Raw genomic sequence first — 16349 nt, forward strand, 5'->3', positions numbered from 1 at the left:
AAGTGGTTTCCGGGTTAAAAATAACTACACAATTCTAACCAGAAATCTGTAGTAGGCTTACAAATTTGGTTTATTAAGAATGTTAAGGCCCCCTAATTAAAATAATAATAATTTAACTTACATCGAAAACCCACGCCTTGTAGAGTACTTCATACTGCGTTTCAGTCTACCCATAGCCCACTCGATCCGCGCTCCCAGCTTGCGTCGTGATGCGCGTGATCGAGTGGGCTATGGCAAAAAGCTAGGAGTAAATATATTATTGTTAGACTGGAGTCGAAATACGTGTCAATGAGAATTTTTAAAGTGGTCCCATCTAAATTATAAAGAAATTAGAATTAATAAAATAGTCCTTGGGATCAAAGAGGCTAGAATTTTTAATACAAAAAGTGTTCCATCGAATTAATAAACTGGATTTTGAATTGTAGACTTGTTTCGTTTTATTTCAATGCTCTGTCTCTGCTGTATGGTATCAGTAGCAGACGACGCTTTAAATTTGGATTGGGAACAAAGTTAATTTTGTCTCGAAATATTGAACTAATTAAATATTTTAAATTAAATTTAAAATGCCCGTATTCGTAAGTACATTTCAAAGAAGGCAAAACCTAGTTTTTGACCACGAGCGAGCTTCAGTATCAGATATAAAACAATTTGTAGAAGATCAAACGGTGAGAAATTCCGGCTTAATTCTCGCGAAATTACTGAAATTAATTGCTTTTAATTAAATTTTGCCTCATTTAGGGAATTCCCATTGATATTTTGAGTATTTCGCACCGAGGAAGAAACGTTTCTGACAACCAAATAATTCCCAATGACTCTTCTATATTGGTTCATTCAAATCTTCCTGGTGGCAAGGGAGGTCAGTACCAGAACCACTTAATTAATTAATTTACTAACTAAAACTTAATTAACGTAATAATAGTAATAAGTGAATGATAAAGGAGCGTGTTTTTTCTATAAATTGGTGTATTTGACTTAGGATTTGGATCTATGCTCAGAGCCATCGGAGCTCAAATTGAGAAGACGACCAACAGAGAAGCCTGTCGGGATTTGAGTGGACGCAGACTGAGGGACATTAACGAGGAAAAGAGATTAAAACATTGGCTGGCCAAACAGAAAGAACGCGAAGCGGAAGCCAATCAAAAGAAACAAGAAAAACTGGTTAAAATCACTCAAGAACCAAAACACAAGTTTCACGATCCTGATTACGATAAATTCAGATCGGAACTGAGTGAAAACATCTCCAGCGCCGTTGAAGAGGGTAATTAGTTTAATTTAATTCAGGTTAAATAAGACTTAAATTAAATGGGAATTATTTATCAGGGTTGAAGAAATCGGTTCAAATTGAACAAGATTCCTCCAAAAGAAAGCAAACTCCCGAAGTTGAAATCTCAGCCAAAAAACGTTGCCTGTGGTAATTAAATAATATAATAATTAAAAATAAGTTAACTTAATGAGCTTAATAATTAATCGTTTAGGCTGGGTATTGAGGAAGATTTGTCAGATTGCAGCGAGGAGACTGATAATGAAGACACCACCAAAGTATCCGAGGACACAAAGGATGAGGAATTGAAAGATAATTCCAAGGAAAAGCCGTCTTTAGACTTAAATCAATATGAAAGTGTTGAGGATCTTCAAGAGAAATTGGGGGACGAGGGGATGAGGGCGCTCTTAAAAGATTTGGGCCTAAAAACGGGTGGCACCCAGGAGCAAAGGGCCCAGAGATTATGGAGTGTCATAAGGGGCAAAAGAGATAAAATTGATCCTTTGAAATTATCCAAATAATTTGAAATGTAATTAAATGTCAAATTAAAATTATTTTCTGCAAGCTGTAACAATTAAACTGATTAAAACGTCTTTTTCTCTTCATTATTATTATTATTATTATTATTCTTGGAAATAACCAAAATTGTAAATGAGACTACGCCTTCTTCAGCCACGATTCCAGGGCCAACCTGTTCCGCCCACTTCTTTACGCAGTTGGCCGTGGTTCATGGCCTGCCAACTTCAAACGCTCTCAGTTGGCGTGTTCAGAGAAAACATCTTCGAGTTTCCCTCTTGAACTGAAAGATAAGCTGAAAAATACATATTTTGAATGAAATTGTCAATGGATAATTAAATAATTATAATTATAAATGTTGAAATTAAAACTGGGAAAGTGGATTCAATTCAAATCACCTCCGAGGCTTCGATGCAGCCTTAGTAGGCCATTAGGACTTCTAAGCCTCGGACCACCGCCATGAATGAATGAATGAATGAGATTAACGTTAGAATTTAAAATTAAAAGCAATGTTCAATCTTTATTAAAGACTCTTAACAGTTGGAGATGGATAATCTTATTAATAATTCTTAAATAAACATTCGTGCAACGTACTTAACTATCATTTCTTACCGACGTATTCGTTAATTACATTAACAAGGCGAGTTTCACATTCGGGTCGAAGGTCACTCGGAACTTGATTCATTAATTTGGAAATATTTTCATTCAGCCCCTCTTCTTCGTTTTGAATATCCCTTAATTAAGTCACGTGATTTTGCAGTTGGAAATTAATTTCACCGAAAAACTAAAACGGAAACCAAGGCCTACTTACTTTTCGAATGCCGGGTTTACGCCGTTTTCAATCGAATTCTGGTGAAGCGGAAGCGGACTCGTGACCTTGAAATTGTTTTGGGCCTTGGCATTAGAGCGTTAGAAACTTTGAAAGCAACTTTTAACGGGGCCGTTTAGAGAGGGGGGTGGCGGCGGTCACTTTCCGAGTACCCCCGCCATTTAGGGGGGGGGGGCAAGACGCGTAGACCGGTCAGTTTTCCCCCCAAACTATCTCTCTCTCGACGACCCCGCCATCTTACAAAGGTCAAATAATTAACAAGCGTCAGAGAGAATTTAGAAGGGGAGTGGAAGGCCCCCCCTTTGACTCTATTAAACGTGATGACGCCCAAACAAGATGTCGCGTTGAGCTTTTTGGGGTAGGCGAGTTTCCGGTCACGTGTTCTAAAATCTATCTATTACAAACGCATCATACCGGAAATCGACCTGCCTAGATAACGTTTAGCAGACGACGTTGCGCTAAATTCCAAACCAGCCCTTCCACTCCCCTTCGAAATTCTCTCTGCAAGCGTCGCTTTTCATAATAATAATGATATGGTTGTACCCTGAAGTGATCAAGTGGAAGGCTTTCCTGCGATTGCAAATTCATCAAGCGACGGTGTTCGTACATTCTCTTCTTGTTGACCGGAGGACCTAGAGCCGACAAGAAATAATGACGTCACGAAAGGGCATATAAACAATACGGCCTTATATATATTGGCGTATATACCGAAAACGCTCAAAAATACTGGTAGAAAAATGAGACTGTGCAGAGTTCCGAAGGCGATGATGCCGAGGTACATTCGGAAATAGAAGATCTTGAATATTTCGGACTTGGCGAAAGCCAGCGCTAAAATGCCGCAGTCCGTCAAAGTAATCCCCGATAAAATCTAAAGGTCAAGTTCATTTAATTGGTTACGCGCTTGACAAAATGACCCGAAGATAACTTACGGAACTGCCCATCTTGGTCAGAGCTTCGCGAGCCCGTTCCAGTTTACTCGACTGAGGACTTAAACTAAAGACTCTCGTTAAATGCGAACAAAATTCCACCGATATCCCCATCCCCTGAAAGAGTGCGGCGGATTAATGCCTGTTAACACGATGACGTCAACAATTATGAAGTGCACTGACCACGACTAGATTGACGAGAGAGACGGCGTTCAGCTGAATATTCCACCAATACATGAGACCCATCAGGTTGCAGGTGATCATGGCGATGGTCAGAACGACGATCAGCGCGGAAAAAAAGTCAAAGCCCAAAGCCAAAAAGATGACGACGAAGATGGCGGCCAAAGAGAAGCCCAAACTCTTCAGGGTCTCCGTCCAAATGCCCAAATATTGCTCGAAGAAGACGTGAACGAGACTGTAGGGAAAGACCCGGGCTTCCACGCCGCTGTCGTTCCCTCGGATCTTGGCCGTCAATTCGACGGAAATCTTGCGCGCCCAGTCCAGCCCTTGGTAGAAGTCTTTGGAGGTTTTCATCACCGTGTGGTAGGTCATGAAGTTCGTGGCTCCGATGACGGTCTCGTTGCCAACCTCTTTGATTTCGATCGAATCCAAGTATTGGGCTCGTCCACTGACCAATCATTACAAAGGCTTACGATAAGGCGTGGCTGGCGTGGCGGGGACCGATTTCGGGCGGTACTTACGCTCTGGGACAATCCATATTAGGGATATCGTTGACGAAGAACTTGATGTAGTCGTAGAAGGCCGCTCCTAATGGTCTTTTCGCTTGGATATCGCACCTTAAGCAATCATTCTCTGATCGAAAGAATAAATATCATTTCTTTCGAGATTAATTAGCAGTCTTATTCCTGATCAGCGCCATCTACCCATAGCGGTGACTTTGAGAACTACTGTAAGCGGCAAGCCAATCAGATGTCGCTAAAATCTGGTGACGTCATTTTTGGTAAGACCCCCCCGAGAGTGCCAGTCAGTGACGTCACCAGATTTTAGCGACATCTGATTGGCTTGCCGCTTACAGTAGTTCTCAAAGTCGCCGCTATGGGTAGGTGGCGCTGATCAGGAATAAGCTACGCTAATTGGCGCCGCTGCAACTTACTGCGGTCTCCCAAACACTGCGTTCCGTTGTCTTCCTTCATGCAGCAAGTGGGCATCTTCATGTAATCCACGTAATCATCGAGCCAGGAAGTGGCCGCCGTCGCCACGAAGGTCCTAAGAGAAACGCCGCGATGCTCATTATTATAGCGAGCGAGTTGGGGGGGGGCGGGCCTACTTCTCGCTGTGGGTCTGCATCGCTTGAGTGTAGGCGATCAAAGAGTCGGGATCGCAACCTCCCATTCCGCAAATTCGATTCTGCGCCGCCTTGTCGCTGTAATTGTAGCCGTCAGTGAGGACAAAGTACAAGGGCGGCCCCACCGTCAAGTGCGCGTTCAGGTACTCGAAGTACTTCAACATGTAAGAGTCCTGAAAAACCCCCGGGAAAATGAAAAGATACCCCCGAGTGTTTAGTAAGGGGAAGGAATGGCTCGTACCTCCGGCATACTCAGTTCTTGATCCAAGCCCAGTTCAATCTTGTCAATGACGGCGATCGACGAGCACAACCAAGCCAAGAAGACCAGCAACTTTCGGACATCGAAAACAATTAGAAATTGGGCCATGGCTTTGACTTTGCGCATGCGCCAATTAACGTACCACCGTTATCCTGACGTATTTCTTAAGCAAAAGGGGCGTGTAAACCTTCTCGAAGAACCGATACAAAAGACTTTCGGAGTTCCGGTTACGCTTCCTTTTCCTCGAAGTGACGCAGCAAAATATATCGAATTGACCGTTCTGTTTGTGAAAAACACTTTAGGGAACAGTATTCAACGCCGCCACCGCCCTTAATTACCTCTTCTCTTCGGGTGTCAAAGGTGAACAGAGCCAAGAAGCAGGTCATTTGCAAGAAGAAGTTGATCAAGAGAGCGACGCCGGCGTACAGGGCGAAGATCTTGACGGCGGGCGCGTCCGTCAGGGCCCCGATGAAGAAACAACACGACATGGAGACGCTGGACAACATCATACTGGGCGCCACTTCGCCCACCACCCGCCCGATGTGTTGTTCCAAGGTTTCATTCGGTTGACGAATGTCCCTCTGAAAGGCTTGCACCAGAATAAAGATGTTGTCGACCCCGACGGCCAGTACTAAGAACGGGATGACCTCCACGATGATCAAAGTGGCCGGCACTCCGGCGAAGAAGAAAACGCCCAGCGACGAGACGACCGACAACAGCACGATCAGTACACCCACCAGACCCAGAGACACTTTTGTACGCGTCTAAAAAAAGAAGGGGGGGGGTTAGCCCCTCAAAGTATAGTTATAATAATAAGTTTACCATGAAGGCGCTGAAGCTACTGAAATCCAATTCTCCAAGGGCAATGGCGATGTAGGCGAACATGATCAGGTAACTGGCCGCCACAATGGGGATATCCCCGTGACTGGTGCGGTCCAACTCGTCCTCGACTGATCTCTGAAATACAATCGTGTCGGGTGACCACGTGACACTGATTCTAAAAAGGTCAAAGAGACTCACTTCCGCCTTGAAGGCGACGCTCATCAGGGAACTATTGACCGCCAACATGTATTTTATGAATCTAAATTAAATAATTAAAATGATCAGCCCGAATTGCGAGTCTACGAAGAATGGTAATAACTTACGCCGTTTCCCACGCCAGAGCCCATTCGTTATCTTCCTTCTTAACGTTATTCAAAACGGGGAGCGTAATTACCAGGGCCCTGGCCGTGTGATAAAGATTCCCATTCTCATTGACTTCGTACGAACCGAAGGCCACTTGCGAAGGCGTCAAGGGGCCGCCGTAACTCCCGAAACACTCGGTGTTGGCGTCTTGGCTGGAAAAAAAGCAACGTTGACTGACGTGACGTCACGTATTGAGGGGGGGCTTACTTGATGCATTCTTTGTATCTCTCCAAGTAATCTTCGGTGTAAATGGAGGCGTCCGTTTCGATTGGACTGTTGTCGTAAAAGAGAAAGACGCTCTGAATGATGCACTCTTTAGTGAAGGGCGCCAAGGGTTGCAAACAGATGTCCCTGAGAGTGACGTTCTTCGGACAACCGTCTTTTTCTCTGGCGAAAGCCGAGACCTTTTGCACTCCGCGAAATAAGTTGTACGCCTTCAAAAACCCAGAAATTAAACCTTGAAATTAGGGGACTGGTCAAGTACGGCCGGATACCTCGATGAAAAATTGTCTCTCAAAGGCCGGCCCCCACGTTTTGTTCGAGTCATCTCCACCGGGGACCGACGTGGTCCGGGCCTCGAAATTCGACAACTTCTTCGGAGTTACGATAATTTGTTCCACTCGGTAAAAGGGTCTGCGTTCAAATTCATTTTCAAAATATATCAGTGTGTCCCTCGTGGCGTATTCGAGTTAAAACTTACCGGAAATGATTATTGAAGTAATCGAGATCTTGCCTAGCCTGGCTGGTTGGCGAGGCCCACAGTTCAACGGGATCCGTCGTCACTTGGTACCATATGAGGCCCAAACACAAGGCGCAACTGGCCAACAAGGACGGGATCATGATTTTCCAGGGATGATTCGCCACCAACGTCCCCCACCAACAGAAAGCGCTCTGCAAGCCTCGTTCCGTCTTAGTTCCGATCGTTTCTAAACAGGAGGGCGTCGGTGCCAGGATAGGCCCGCCAAGCGACTCGTTCGGGTCGTTATTAGTGGCTCGGCCATCTTTCCTCTTCTCTTCCGGCGGAAGCTCGCCTGCGGATCACGGCGTTAATGGGGGTGCCCGGGGCTAAAAGATTCTCGGAATGGTTGTACTTACAGCGTGTACCCGGTACTTTTTTCTGGCGCCGACTTTGAAAGTAGAAGACGGTAATTATGACCAGGGCTATGACGGCTCCAAAGACGATGGTCACGATAGTGCTGATTTCCATGTCGCCAACTTTCGACGATGAATCGTCGGCGTCGCCAAGATCCAGGGTGATGCTGGAACCGATGGCGTCCAGTTCGCACGTCGCTTTGCAATCGAGACAACTGCACATTTCCAAGTCTGGACGCGGTTTTTCCGAACAACTGAATCCACATTAATAATTAATACTGAAGTTAAAGCTAGATACGAAAATAGAAATTTCCAAGACCGACTTGAAAATGGACTCTTTAACGGGGTTGAAGGTTTTTCCGTGTTCCACCAGCGGTTCGTCCGTTAACTTGAAATTAATGCGAAAAGGCGCGTATCCGGTTGGATCGCCGATAAAATCCACCCATCTCTGAGCGTTGCATCGGAAAGCGAACTTGCCGCACATCAAGTCAACGGCGTTGGACGATGGGCTCAGTTTAACGTTATCGCACGACGAGTACATGCCTTCCACGAACCTACGTTGAAAATGTTAGTTTGCCACAGTACGTACTTCATGGCGGATCAAAGAGCTTTCATTTACGTTTTGCCAATGTAAAAATCGGTTTCGTCGACGATTTTTCTGCCGCTTCCTACTTCGGTGTAAACCTTCAGAGGATGGACGAACTCTTCTTGGTCGGGCGAACAAGCGAAATTACAGAAAATTTTCCGAAAATTTTCGTAACACGATGGACAACGAGACAGCAAGATTTCGGCCTGTTGAAAATTTTTGACAATGTCTTTCACTTGCTCGCTCGAACAACACACTCTCGTTTCCTTTCCTGCTCGAGCGTAATTGCGTCAAAATAGAAGAATAATTCCCTACGTCCCGTCAAATACTTTTACCTTCTTGAAATAAGGACGGGCATTGCGGCCTCAGTAAGTCAATAGTGTTTTGATCGGTCAACAGTTCGGACGGTCGAGGATCCAGACAATTTTTGCCTCCTTTCGAGGTCATGACGCAAGGACCCTTCATGACGCATCTTCCTTTCGCTCCACTCACCTAAATATTTTATTTTAGTTAAGCAGGGCGAGAGCCACGAAATTAACAATCTTACGTAATCCGTTGTGACCAATAAAAACAATCCTAATAAAATTGGACATAACGTTGATTTGTTTAAAACCAGCGACATGACTTTAATTTTTAATTAAATTAGACTTATATAATGGTTAGAGGTAGAAGGTCGTTCGAAACCTCGAACGTTTCCTTCGAGTCTCGCGATGCTGAAGAAATTTTTTAACGAAATCAGGAGTAATCCACTCGAGTGATGAAGATAGGCCAATTTATAACCGAGTTGACTCGATACGTTATATTTAATTTCCTAAGCGATAAGGTTTATTAAGTCACTCTTTGTTCCCCTAATCAGTAATCGGGCAATCGGGCTACACTCTCTCGAAAACAACGATATAAGGAAATGGTTAAGATGACGAAATTCCCCCTAAACCAGCACCTTTTGACGCCAATTTTTAATAAACTTCTGATGAAAAATCCGAGTAAAGTCGCAGCTTCAAACCCTCGAAACCTTTCCCATCATAAACTCGAATCAAACTAATTTATGCTTCCGTTGCCACCGTACTTTGAAAATTAACGACAAAATAGGCGCTCGTAAAAATTCCAACTTCGAGAACTTGAAAATATCTCTCGGGATTATAGTCCGAAATAAAAAAGTTTGACCATCATTTTTGGCAGCCTAATTTATTTGCAATTAATGAACACGCTCTCTGACAGTGTGACGTCATAGATTCATTGTTTAGGCAATTGAAAAAAAAAATTAAAAAGGATTCCTGGGTTGTCATTAATTCCTGTTGGGGTTTTTTTTTATTTTATTTTCGCCGATGATAAATCTAAAAGTCAAGTCTATTTTTATCAGTTTATATTGTAGCCCTATACAATTAAAGCTCTTGAAAAACGTTACATTTCTGATAGCGAGCGCGGATGACAAGTTTTTCCAATCCATGGTCATATAAACGTTATCACGACGCCCCCCCTCCCTCCCTCCGTCCCTCGGGGTACTTGGAGTCTCAGTTTTGTCATCTCGCTTCATCAGCGATTAAATCGCGCTAAGCTAAAGAGGAACTATATTACCTTCGTTAAGAACATTTACATGATTTAAAGAGTCGAAAGGTTATCATCACGTTTTTAACACGAGACTGTTGAACACGCGGCGGACTTTCGAAGCCTGACGCGTAATAAAAGATTGCGATAAAATAATTTACCTGTTTTCTTTTTTTAGCGACGGAGCACATACTTTTTAGGCCATTTTAGACCTAATTTTCCAGCCAAAAACGCTAAAAATAAACCATAACACGCATTAGTTGTAGTAGTAATTATAATTAAGTGACCCTCCCAGACCAATTAAGTATCTTTCAGTCTTAGAAAATAAATAAATAAAATCTACATCTATATCAATCAAAGTCCTTACCGACTGATTGACAGACTGACTGATAATCAACGCCCAGCTTAAACCGCTTGCCCTAGAAGGCTGAAATTTTGCAGGAACGTTACTCTTAATAAGTAGTAGGTGCGTACTAAGAAAGATTTCCCCCCAATCCGTCGCCATCTTTAAAAATGGCGCCCAGAAATGTAAAGCATCTTCTCTATGCAACTGAGTCCGCGCTTTTCAACCGATTTTGTAACCATTTAGTACGCTGCTTTCCTTTAACCTATCGGCGGGCTGAATGCGGTCTTTTGGGTTCTATTTGTCGCCATCTTTTTAAATGGCGGCCAAAAACTGAAAAACCCTTCTGTATGGAATAATGTCCGAGTGAAAAGAAACAAAACATGTCCCGAGACGGGCTGACGGGCAACGCCGAGTGCCTTCGCTCCTAGGGTGCTACAAAAATATTAGTCTTTGTACCATTTTGATGGAAGTTCTTGTTACAACAATCATATTTAAACTGTAAATATTATTTATTTATAATCAGGATATACACATATACGTTTTGTGGCCACGATTTGTTGTTGTTGTTTAATCGACTAATAACTTATTAGCAACCGTGTCCAGAAGAATTTGACCGCGCACTTTCGCCCCAAAGAAGCCTGCAGCCGAGTTATTTATATAATAAACAAAGGCTTAAGGCGGGCGGGCGCCGGACGCGATCATCCAATAGTTTTTCTCCTCCATTTATAAATAATAAAAAATGGCCCAATTTCATTGGAAGGGGGCAGGCAGGCAGACGCGCTCATTCTCTTATCAATTTCACTTTCTTTCTTTCTCGCATCAGTAAAAAATAAAATCGAAACGTTCAGTTCAGTTCAGTTCATTTTTTAAACCTTTAAGGGCAATTCAAAAATATTTACAGTTCATCTTATCTTTTAGTTCGGGGTCGGGTCGGGTTCGGAGATGACTGCTTTTTAATTCAATTCTAATCACCATTATGGAATAACGATTGGTTTAATTGGATAAATAGAGGGTGGGGGAGGGGATTAGCTACTTACGAAACTAATTGTTTTAATTATTTATTTATTTATTTATTTACAAGTATTAATTAACTTTCGATTCGACTTTCGCGTGTATAAAAGTTCATATTCCTCCGTTAAAAAAGGGAAGGAAGGGCCTGCTTATATTTATATTAATTGACAATAAATTCAATTAAGCAGCGGCCAGGAGGAGAGGAGAGATTCGAGAGTTTTATAACTAAAACGTTAATTAAAGTACTATTAATTGCGCGGGGGCGAAAATCGGGGCGGGGCCCGGGGGGGGGCGGAACAAAAAAATTAAGCATTATAATTAAAACGAGGAAATTTTCATTGGGGCTTTTTCTCATCCCAATACTGATATGGAATGATTTGTATTGTATTGTATTAAAGAGAGAAATTAATTTTTAGTTAGCGAAAAAATAAAATAAAATTAACCAAATAAAGAACAAAAAAATAATAATATATACGATTAATTAATTAAGCGAGTACCAAAATGTTAATGAAGGAAGAGTTCCGTAAATGTAGAAGCGGCTTATTTTTATCATTTTCTTTTGTTTCAGGAGGGAGACGATAAATTAATACTGATATACGGAACAATCAGAATTAAAGGGGCGCAGTGGGGGGCCGTCCGGGATCAATGGAGGGATGAAGTCAAAAGCAATCTTATTTGGCATAGTTATTAATTAAACATTGCATCATTGACTAATACCACTGAAGAGCAACGAGTCGCCCCCCACCTTCCTAGTTTTGCCGCCAGTCCTTAATAACTCGCGGCGACGTCGTCGGCGGCATTCGGCTCCTTAATACCATTTTAATACGCGTCAGAAAATAGTCCTTGTACTATTTCTTAACGTGACGCGGAGACAAGTTAATGTAATAGTTGAAAAAAAACGAGATAGTATAAACGGAGAAATAATTATTTGTAAAAAAACAAAGTCCTTAGTCCTTAGTTCGAAAAAGAAACACGAGGTCCCGCACTTGAAGAAACGCGTTCAGTTCAGTTCAGTTCAGGATGACGATTATATTATTGATATTACGCGCATTGTTTTCACCATCATCATGGAATGGCCAACCCGAATTTTGATGACATTTCACAAAAAACAAGCTGAAAACTTATTTTACAAAGCGATCGTGTCAAATCCAAACGGACTTTTCTTGTTTTTTGTTTTTTTTTGTTTATTTTGTTGGTTTGGCATTATTTTAACTTTGATACTCGCGCGAACACTTTTTTTTTTTTTTTCAAAAGTTTTTATAGAAAAGTGTATGTGTGTGTTAGGGGGGAGGAACACACACGTAGAAATGACACGCACATTTTTTTTTACATGTTAGACTGCAATAAAAGAGAACCAAAGAGAAAAAATATCATCTTATCAGTTCGATAAACGTAGTTACTTTATATTTAGGAATAAATCGGATTAAAATAAAGAATTAAGAGAATCGCCGTGAATAAAATAAATCCTCTCCCAAGAAGCGAATAAATGAATAAACAAACAAACAAAGAAAAAAGGGGGGTTAACGAAAACAAATTTGAATAAACAACGGAAATAGAGAAGTAGGTGGGGGGGGGGGTGGAGAAGAGATTATTCCGTTTTTCGAATTAGGCCTCGAAAACTTACGTCATTTACCGTTATCCTTTCTTGGGATCGAATTTCCCTTAAATGAATATGTTCGTACATTCGTTTCTTGTTAACGGGTGGACCTGTCCCGAAAAAAAAGAACCAGTTGGTGACGAGTTTTCTTGACTTACCGGTAAACGAGAGAGAGAGAGAGAGAGGGCGGGGGAGTACTTACCGAATATACTGAGGAAGACTGGTAAGAATATTAAACTATGAAGGGTCCCGAAGAGGATAATGCCAACGTACATTCGAAAGTAAAAGACTTTGAATATTTGCGATTTGGCAAAGACTAGAACTAAGATGCCGCAATCGGTCAGCGTTATTCCCGACAATATCTAACAAAAAATAATAATGATAAGGTCCGAGAGTACAAAGGCTTAAGAGGCCGCCAGAGAGAGAGAGAATACTTACGGAGGCGCCCATTTTTTGGAGGGCATCTTCGGCTCGAGCCAATCGGGTCGGTTCGGGACTAATGGTGAAGCACCGAGTTAAATGAGAGCAAAACTCGACGGAAATACCAACAGCCTGTCCAAAATAAAAAGGTTATAATTCGCCGCCGCCGCCATAATGTTAATGATAGTAATAGAGGACTGACCACGACTAAATTGACGAGAGAGACGGCATTGAGGGAAATGTCCCACCAATACATCATTCCCATCAAATTGACGATAATCATGAGAATGGTGAAGACGACGATAAAAGCCGAGAAGAGATCGAGTCCCAACAACAAGAAGGTGACGATGAAGATGGCGGCCAACGAGTAGCCCAAACTCCGGAAGGTGTCCGGCCACATGGTCAAGTACTGCTCGAAGAACACGTGCACCAAACTGTAGGGAATGACTTTGGCGGTGATATTCGTGTCGTTTCCGCGAATGATTTTCGTCAGTTCGTCGGCCACGTGACGAGACCATTCCAAAGCCTTGTAAAAATCCTTCGAAGTCTTCAGGACAGTGTGGTACGTCATGAAATAGGTCGCCCCGATTTGCACGCGTCCCGAGACGTTCTTAAGTTCAATGGCGCTTTTGAATTGGGCGCGACCTCTGGACCCACACCCCAAACAACAACAACAACAACGATCAGCGCATTTGGAAGGACGACTTTCCCAGGGAAGAAAACAAAAACGAAACTTACGCTTTGGGGCAGTTTCTGTCGGGGATGTCTTCCAAAAAGAACTCGATAAAATCCTCAAAGTGTTCTCCAGTCGGAATCCGAGGCGGATTAAGACAATTCTCGCATTCGGCGTAGGGATCGGAGGCGGGACAGTGATTGTCCGTTCCAGGATGTTTCCGACAACACGTTTTACTTCTCATATAATCGATATAATCGTCCAACCAAGAAGAAACCGTCGTGGCAATGTACGTTCTAAAGAAAGAAGGGTAAAACAAAGGTAAGGAGAACCGCGGTGTGATTAAGTTGACAAAGACTGACTTGTTGCTGTAAGTTTCCATGGCCTTGGTGAAAGCGACCAAGGAGTTCTCGTCGCATCCGCCGCCACCGCAGATTCGATTCTGGTATTTTCTTTCCGTGTAATTGTAGCCGTCGGTGATGACGAAGTAGACGGGAGGTCCGACCGAAAGGTATTTCGTCAAGTAGTCAAAGTATTTTAACATGTAGGAGTCTTCGGGGACACTGAGTTTTTGGTCAAGACCCAACTCGATCTTGTCAATGACGGCCACGGAAGAACACACCCAACCCAAGAAACTCATCATCTGAGACGAGACACGAAACAAGAAACCCAACCCCCGGTCAGATAGAGAAGGAAGGAGGCGACCAAACAAAGAGAGAAAGAGAGAACTCACCACGACAAAACGAACCCAACTCTTCATCAGGAAGGGAGCGTAGATATTCTTGAAGAACTTGTAGAGCAAACTAACGTTGGATCGAGGAGCCTTCTTCTTCTTGGGGGATTTGACGCACCAACACATATCCCAACGATGGTTCTCTTGGCGCCGCGTGTCAAAGGTGAACAGAGCCAAGAAGCAGGTCATTTGCAAGAAAAAGTTGATCAAGAGAGCGACGCCGGCGTACAGGGCGAAGATCTTGACGGCGGGCATGTCGGTCAGGGCTCCGATGAAGAAGCAACAAGACATGGAGACGCTGGACAACATCATACTGGGCGCCACTTCGCCCACGACGCGACCGATGTGTTGGGCCATCGTTTCGTTGGGTTGGCGCTCGTCCCGTTGATAAGCTTGCACCAAGATGAAGATATTGTCGACACCGACGGCCAGGACTAAGAAGGGGATGACCTCCACGATGATCAAAGTGGCCGGCACGCCCAAGAAACAAAAGATTCCCAGCGACGCCACGACCGAGATCAAGACGATAACGACTCCAACAAGACCCAAAGATATTTTCGTGTCAATCTGCATCGAGATAGTAATTAAGCCGCCGCCGCCATCTGGCCACACCCGCTATTATATAATTACCATCAAAGTGCCGCATTGATTGACATCTCCGAGCGCGATGGCGATATAAGCGAACATAATGATGTAACTGATGGCGATAGTGACGATGTCCGAGTGGCTACCGCGTTCTAACTCGTCTTCGATCGACCTCTCACCCTTGAAGGCCACACTCATAATAGGGTTACTGTAGTTCTTCATGAAATCTATGAAGCTGCGCGCCACCCACCCCACTCTCATTAACTAAATCATTAATTAAAAATAATAATAAGGAGAAGCGGCGGACTTACACTTTCTCCCAAGCCATGGCGTCCAAATTATCTTCTTTGTCGAGATTATTCAAAACGGGCAGAGTGATGACCAAAGCTTTAGCCGTGTGGTACATGGAGCCATTTTCGTTGGTCTCGAAAGCTCCGAAGGCGACGTCGACGGGAAGCAAAGGACCGCCGTAATTTCCGAAACATTCTTCGTTGCCAAAGTTCCTTTATCGAAACGAAACGATAAATGAGCACCACCCTTCAAGTTGTGCAGCTGGACAAAATGATAGTAAGGGGGGGGGGGTTAATATTTACCCGACGCAAGTACTGAAGCGTTCCAAATAGGAATCTTTATCGGCCGAGATATTAAAGCGATCGTAGTAAATGAAGAGGCTCTGAATGACGCAAACGTTCCTGGCGGGCGAAAGAGGCTGCAGGCAGATGTCCTCCAAGCGCACCGTCCGATTATTCCTGACGGCGGTAATTTCCTGAACGGTTTTATGAAGTTTCTCGACTTCCAGGAGAAAGTTCTTTTCAAAGGCGGCCCCCCAATTGTTGCCGCCCTCGGGGTTGGTCCGCTCGCTCTGGAAATCGTCGAGGTTGGTGGGCGTGACGATGACTTGCTCGACGCGGTAAAAGGGACTGAAATGCTTGTTGAAGTAGTCCATGTCTTGCTTGGCTTGGCTGCTGGGCGAGACCCAGAGGTCGACGGGGTCCGTCGTCACTTTGAAGTAAAAGAGGCCCAAGCACATGACGACGCTGACCAAAAACGAGGGAATCATGACGAACATGGGGTAGGTGGCCACGAAGGTCCCCCAAGCTTGAAATCCATTCTCCAACATCCTTTCGACGGCGGTTCCCAACGACTCTAAACAAGACATGTTTTGCATGGGTGGCAAGTAGTTCAATTTGGGGCTTTTGCCCATGCTTTCCGCTTGCTTTTCGCTATCCACCGAGTCCGTCGGACTCTTACAGTCTACTTTATTGGAAGAAGCGCCGCCGTCTAAAACACAAACGTTGTCGAGAGTCAAATAAAACCCTCCTTAAACGAACAAGGCCAAACTCCGCAAAACGAAAACACTTTAAGATACTACGGTAATGTTTAAAAAACATCCAAAAAATACGAATAACAGTACTCTATGTCAAAACGTTAAAAACTACCGAGTAAACAAACAAATGAAGAACTTAGAAAAAAGAACTA

At 43.5% G+C, this 16349-nt stretch overlaps 3 protein-coding genes across 5 annotated transcripts in view; 1 reads left to right on the forward strand and 2 right to left on the reverse strand.

Moving 5' to 3' along the window:
- Window positions 1–264: 264 nt before the first annotated feature.
- LOC149718052 (splicing regulator SDE2) lies at window positions 265–1866 on the forward strand. The gene is made up of 5 exons (XM_089842024.1): window positions 265–665; window positions 739–856; window positions 977–1258; window positions 1321–1411; window positions 1476–1866. The coding sequence occupies exons 1-5, from the start codon at window positions 564–566 to the stop codon at window positions 1780–1782; spliced, it is 900 nt and encodes a 299-aa protein (XP_089698150.1). The 5' UTR covers window positions 265–563; the 3' UTR covers window positions 1783–1866.
- A 138-nt stretch (window positions 1867–2004) lies between these two features.
- Window positions 2005–9097, reverse strand: LOC149718053 (NPC intracellular cholesterol transporter 1-like). Its single transcript, XM_089837237.1, has 24 exons — window positions 8508–9097; window positions 8296–8452; window positions 7994–8231; window positions 7698–7928; window positions 7378–7628; window positions 6983–7313; window positions 6777–6915; window positions 6490–6716; window positions 6243–6434; window positions 6118–6178; window positions 5920–6054; window positions 5436–5861; window positions 5240–5377; window positions 5080–5169; window positions 4821–5011; window positions 4647–4759; window positions 4234–4345; window positions 3716–4160; window positions 3536–3649; window positions 3315–3474; window positions 3150–3238; window positions 2589–2653; window positions 2390–2511; window positions 2005–2072 (listed from the first exon to the last, which is right to left on the reverse strand). Exons 1-24 carry the CDS (start codon window positions 8580–8582, stop codon window positions 2005–2007), a joined length of 4170 nt encoding a protein of 1389 aa, XP_089693363.1. The 5' UTR covers window positions 8583–9097.
- A 1244-nt stretch (window positions 9098–10341) lies between these two features.
- The window catches only part of LOC149718054 (NPC intracellular cholesterol transporter 1-like), a 30565-nt gene continuing 24557 nt past the window's right edge, over window positions 10342–16349 (reverse strand). For 2 of the 3 annotated variants that reach the window (XM_089842102.1, XM_089842111.1), the window contains 11 exons: window positions 15464–16151; window positions 15182–15373; window positions 14916–15105; window positions 14286–14852; window positions 13915–14195; window positions 13618–13848; window positions 13082–13526; window positions 12898–13011; window positions 12662–12821; window positions 12487–12569; window positions 10342–12200 (listed from right to left, as the gene is read on the reverse strand). In XM_089842102.1, the coding sequence (XP_089698228.1) occupies window positions 12189–12200; window positions 12487–12569; window positions 12662–12821; window positions 12898–13011; window positions 13082–13526; window positions 13618–13848; window positions 13915–14195; window positions 14286–14852; window positions 14916–15105; window positions 15182–15373; window positions 15464–16151 (2963 nt within the window). In that variant the 3' untranslated portion in view covers window positions 10342–12188. The remainder of the gene's footprint in view (window positions 12201–12486; window positions 12570–12661; window positions 12822–12897; window positions 13012–13081; window positions 13527–13617; window positions 13849–13914; window positions 14196–14285; window positions 14853–14915; window positions 15106–15181; window positions 15374–15463; window positions 16152–16349) is intronic. The other variant, XM_089842106.1, reaches the window with a different exon arrangement.

The sequence above is a fragment of the Phalangium opilio genome, unplaced genomic scaffold (genome assembly GCF_054372755.1).
Source record: "Phalangium opilio isolate 3A_F unplaced genomic scaffold, DU_Popi_V2 ptg000003l_1, whole genome shotgun sequence".
NCBI lineage: Eukaryota > Metazoa > Arthropoda > Arachnida > Opiliones > Phalangiidae > Phalangium > Phalangium opilio.

What these genes read in the sequence shown, in the direction of transcription:
- LOC149718052 (XM_089842024.1), top strand. Translation starts at nt 564, where the DNA reads ATGCCCGTATTCGTAAGTACATTTCAAAGAAGGCAAAACCTAGTTTTT. An exon ending in AATTTGTAGAAGATCAAACG is followed by an intron (nt 666 to 738) that starts GTGAGAAATTCC and finishes TGCCTCATTTAG; the next exon opens with GGAATTCCCATTGATATTTT. An exon ending in TCTTCCTGGTGGCAAGGGAG is followed by an intron (nt 857 to 976) that starts GTCAGTACCAGA and finishes TATTTGACTTAG; the next exon opens with GATTTGGATCTATGCTCAGA.
- LOC149718053 (XM_089837237.1), bottom strand. Translation starts at nt 8,582, where the DNA reads ATGTCGCTGGTTTTAAACAAATCAACGTTATGTCCAATTTTATTAGGA. An exon ending in CCCGTCCTTATTTCAAGAAG is followed by an intron (nt 8,232 to 8,295) that starts GTAAAAGTATTT and finishes ACGCTCGAGCAG; the next exon opens with GAAAGGAAACGAGAGTGTGT. An exon ending in AGAGACAATTTTTCATCGAG is followed by an intron (nt 6,717 to 6,776) that starts GTATCCGGCCGT and finishes GGGTTTTTGAAG; the next exon opens with GCGTACAACTTATTTCGCGG.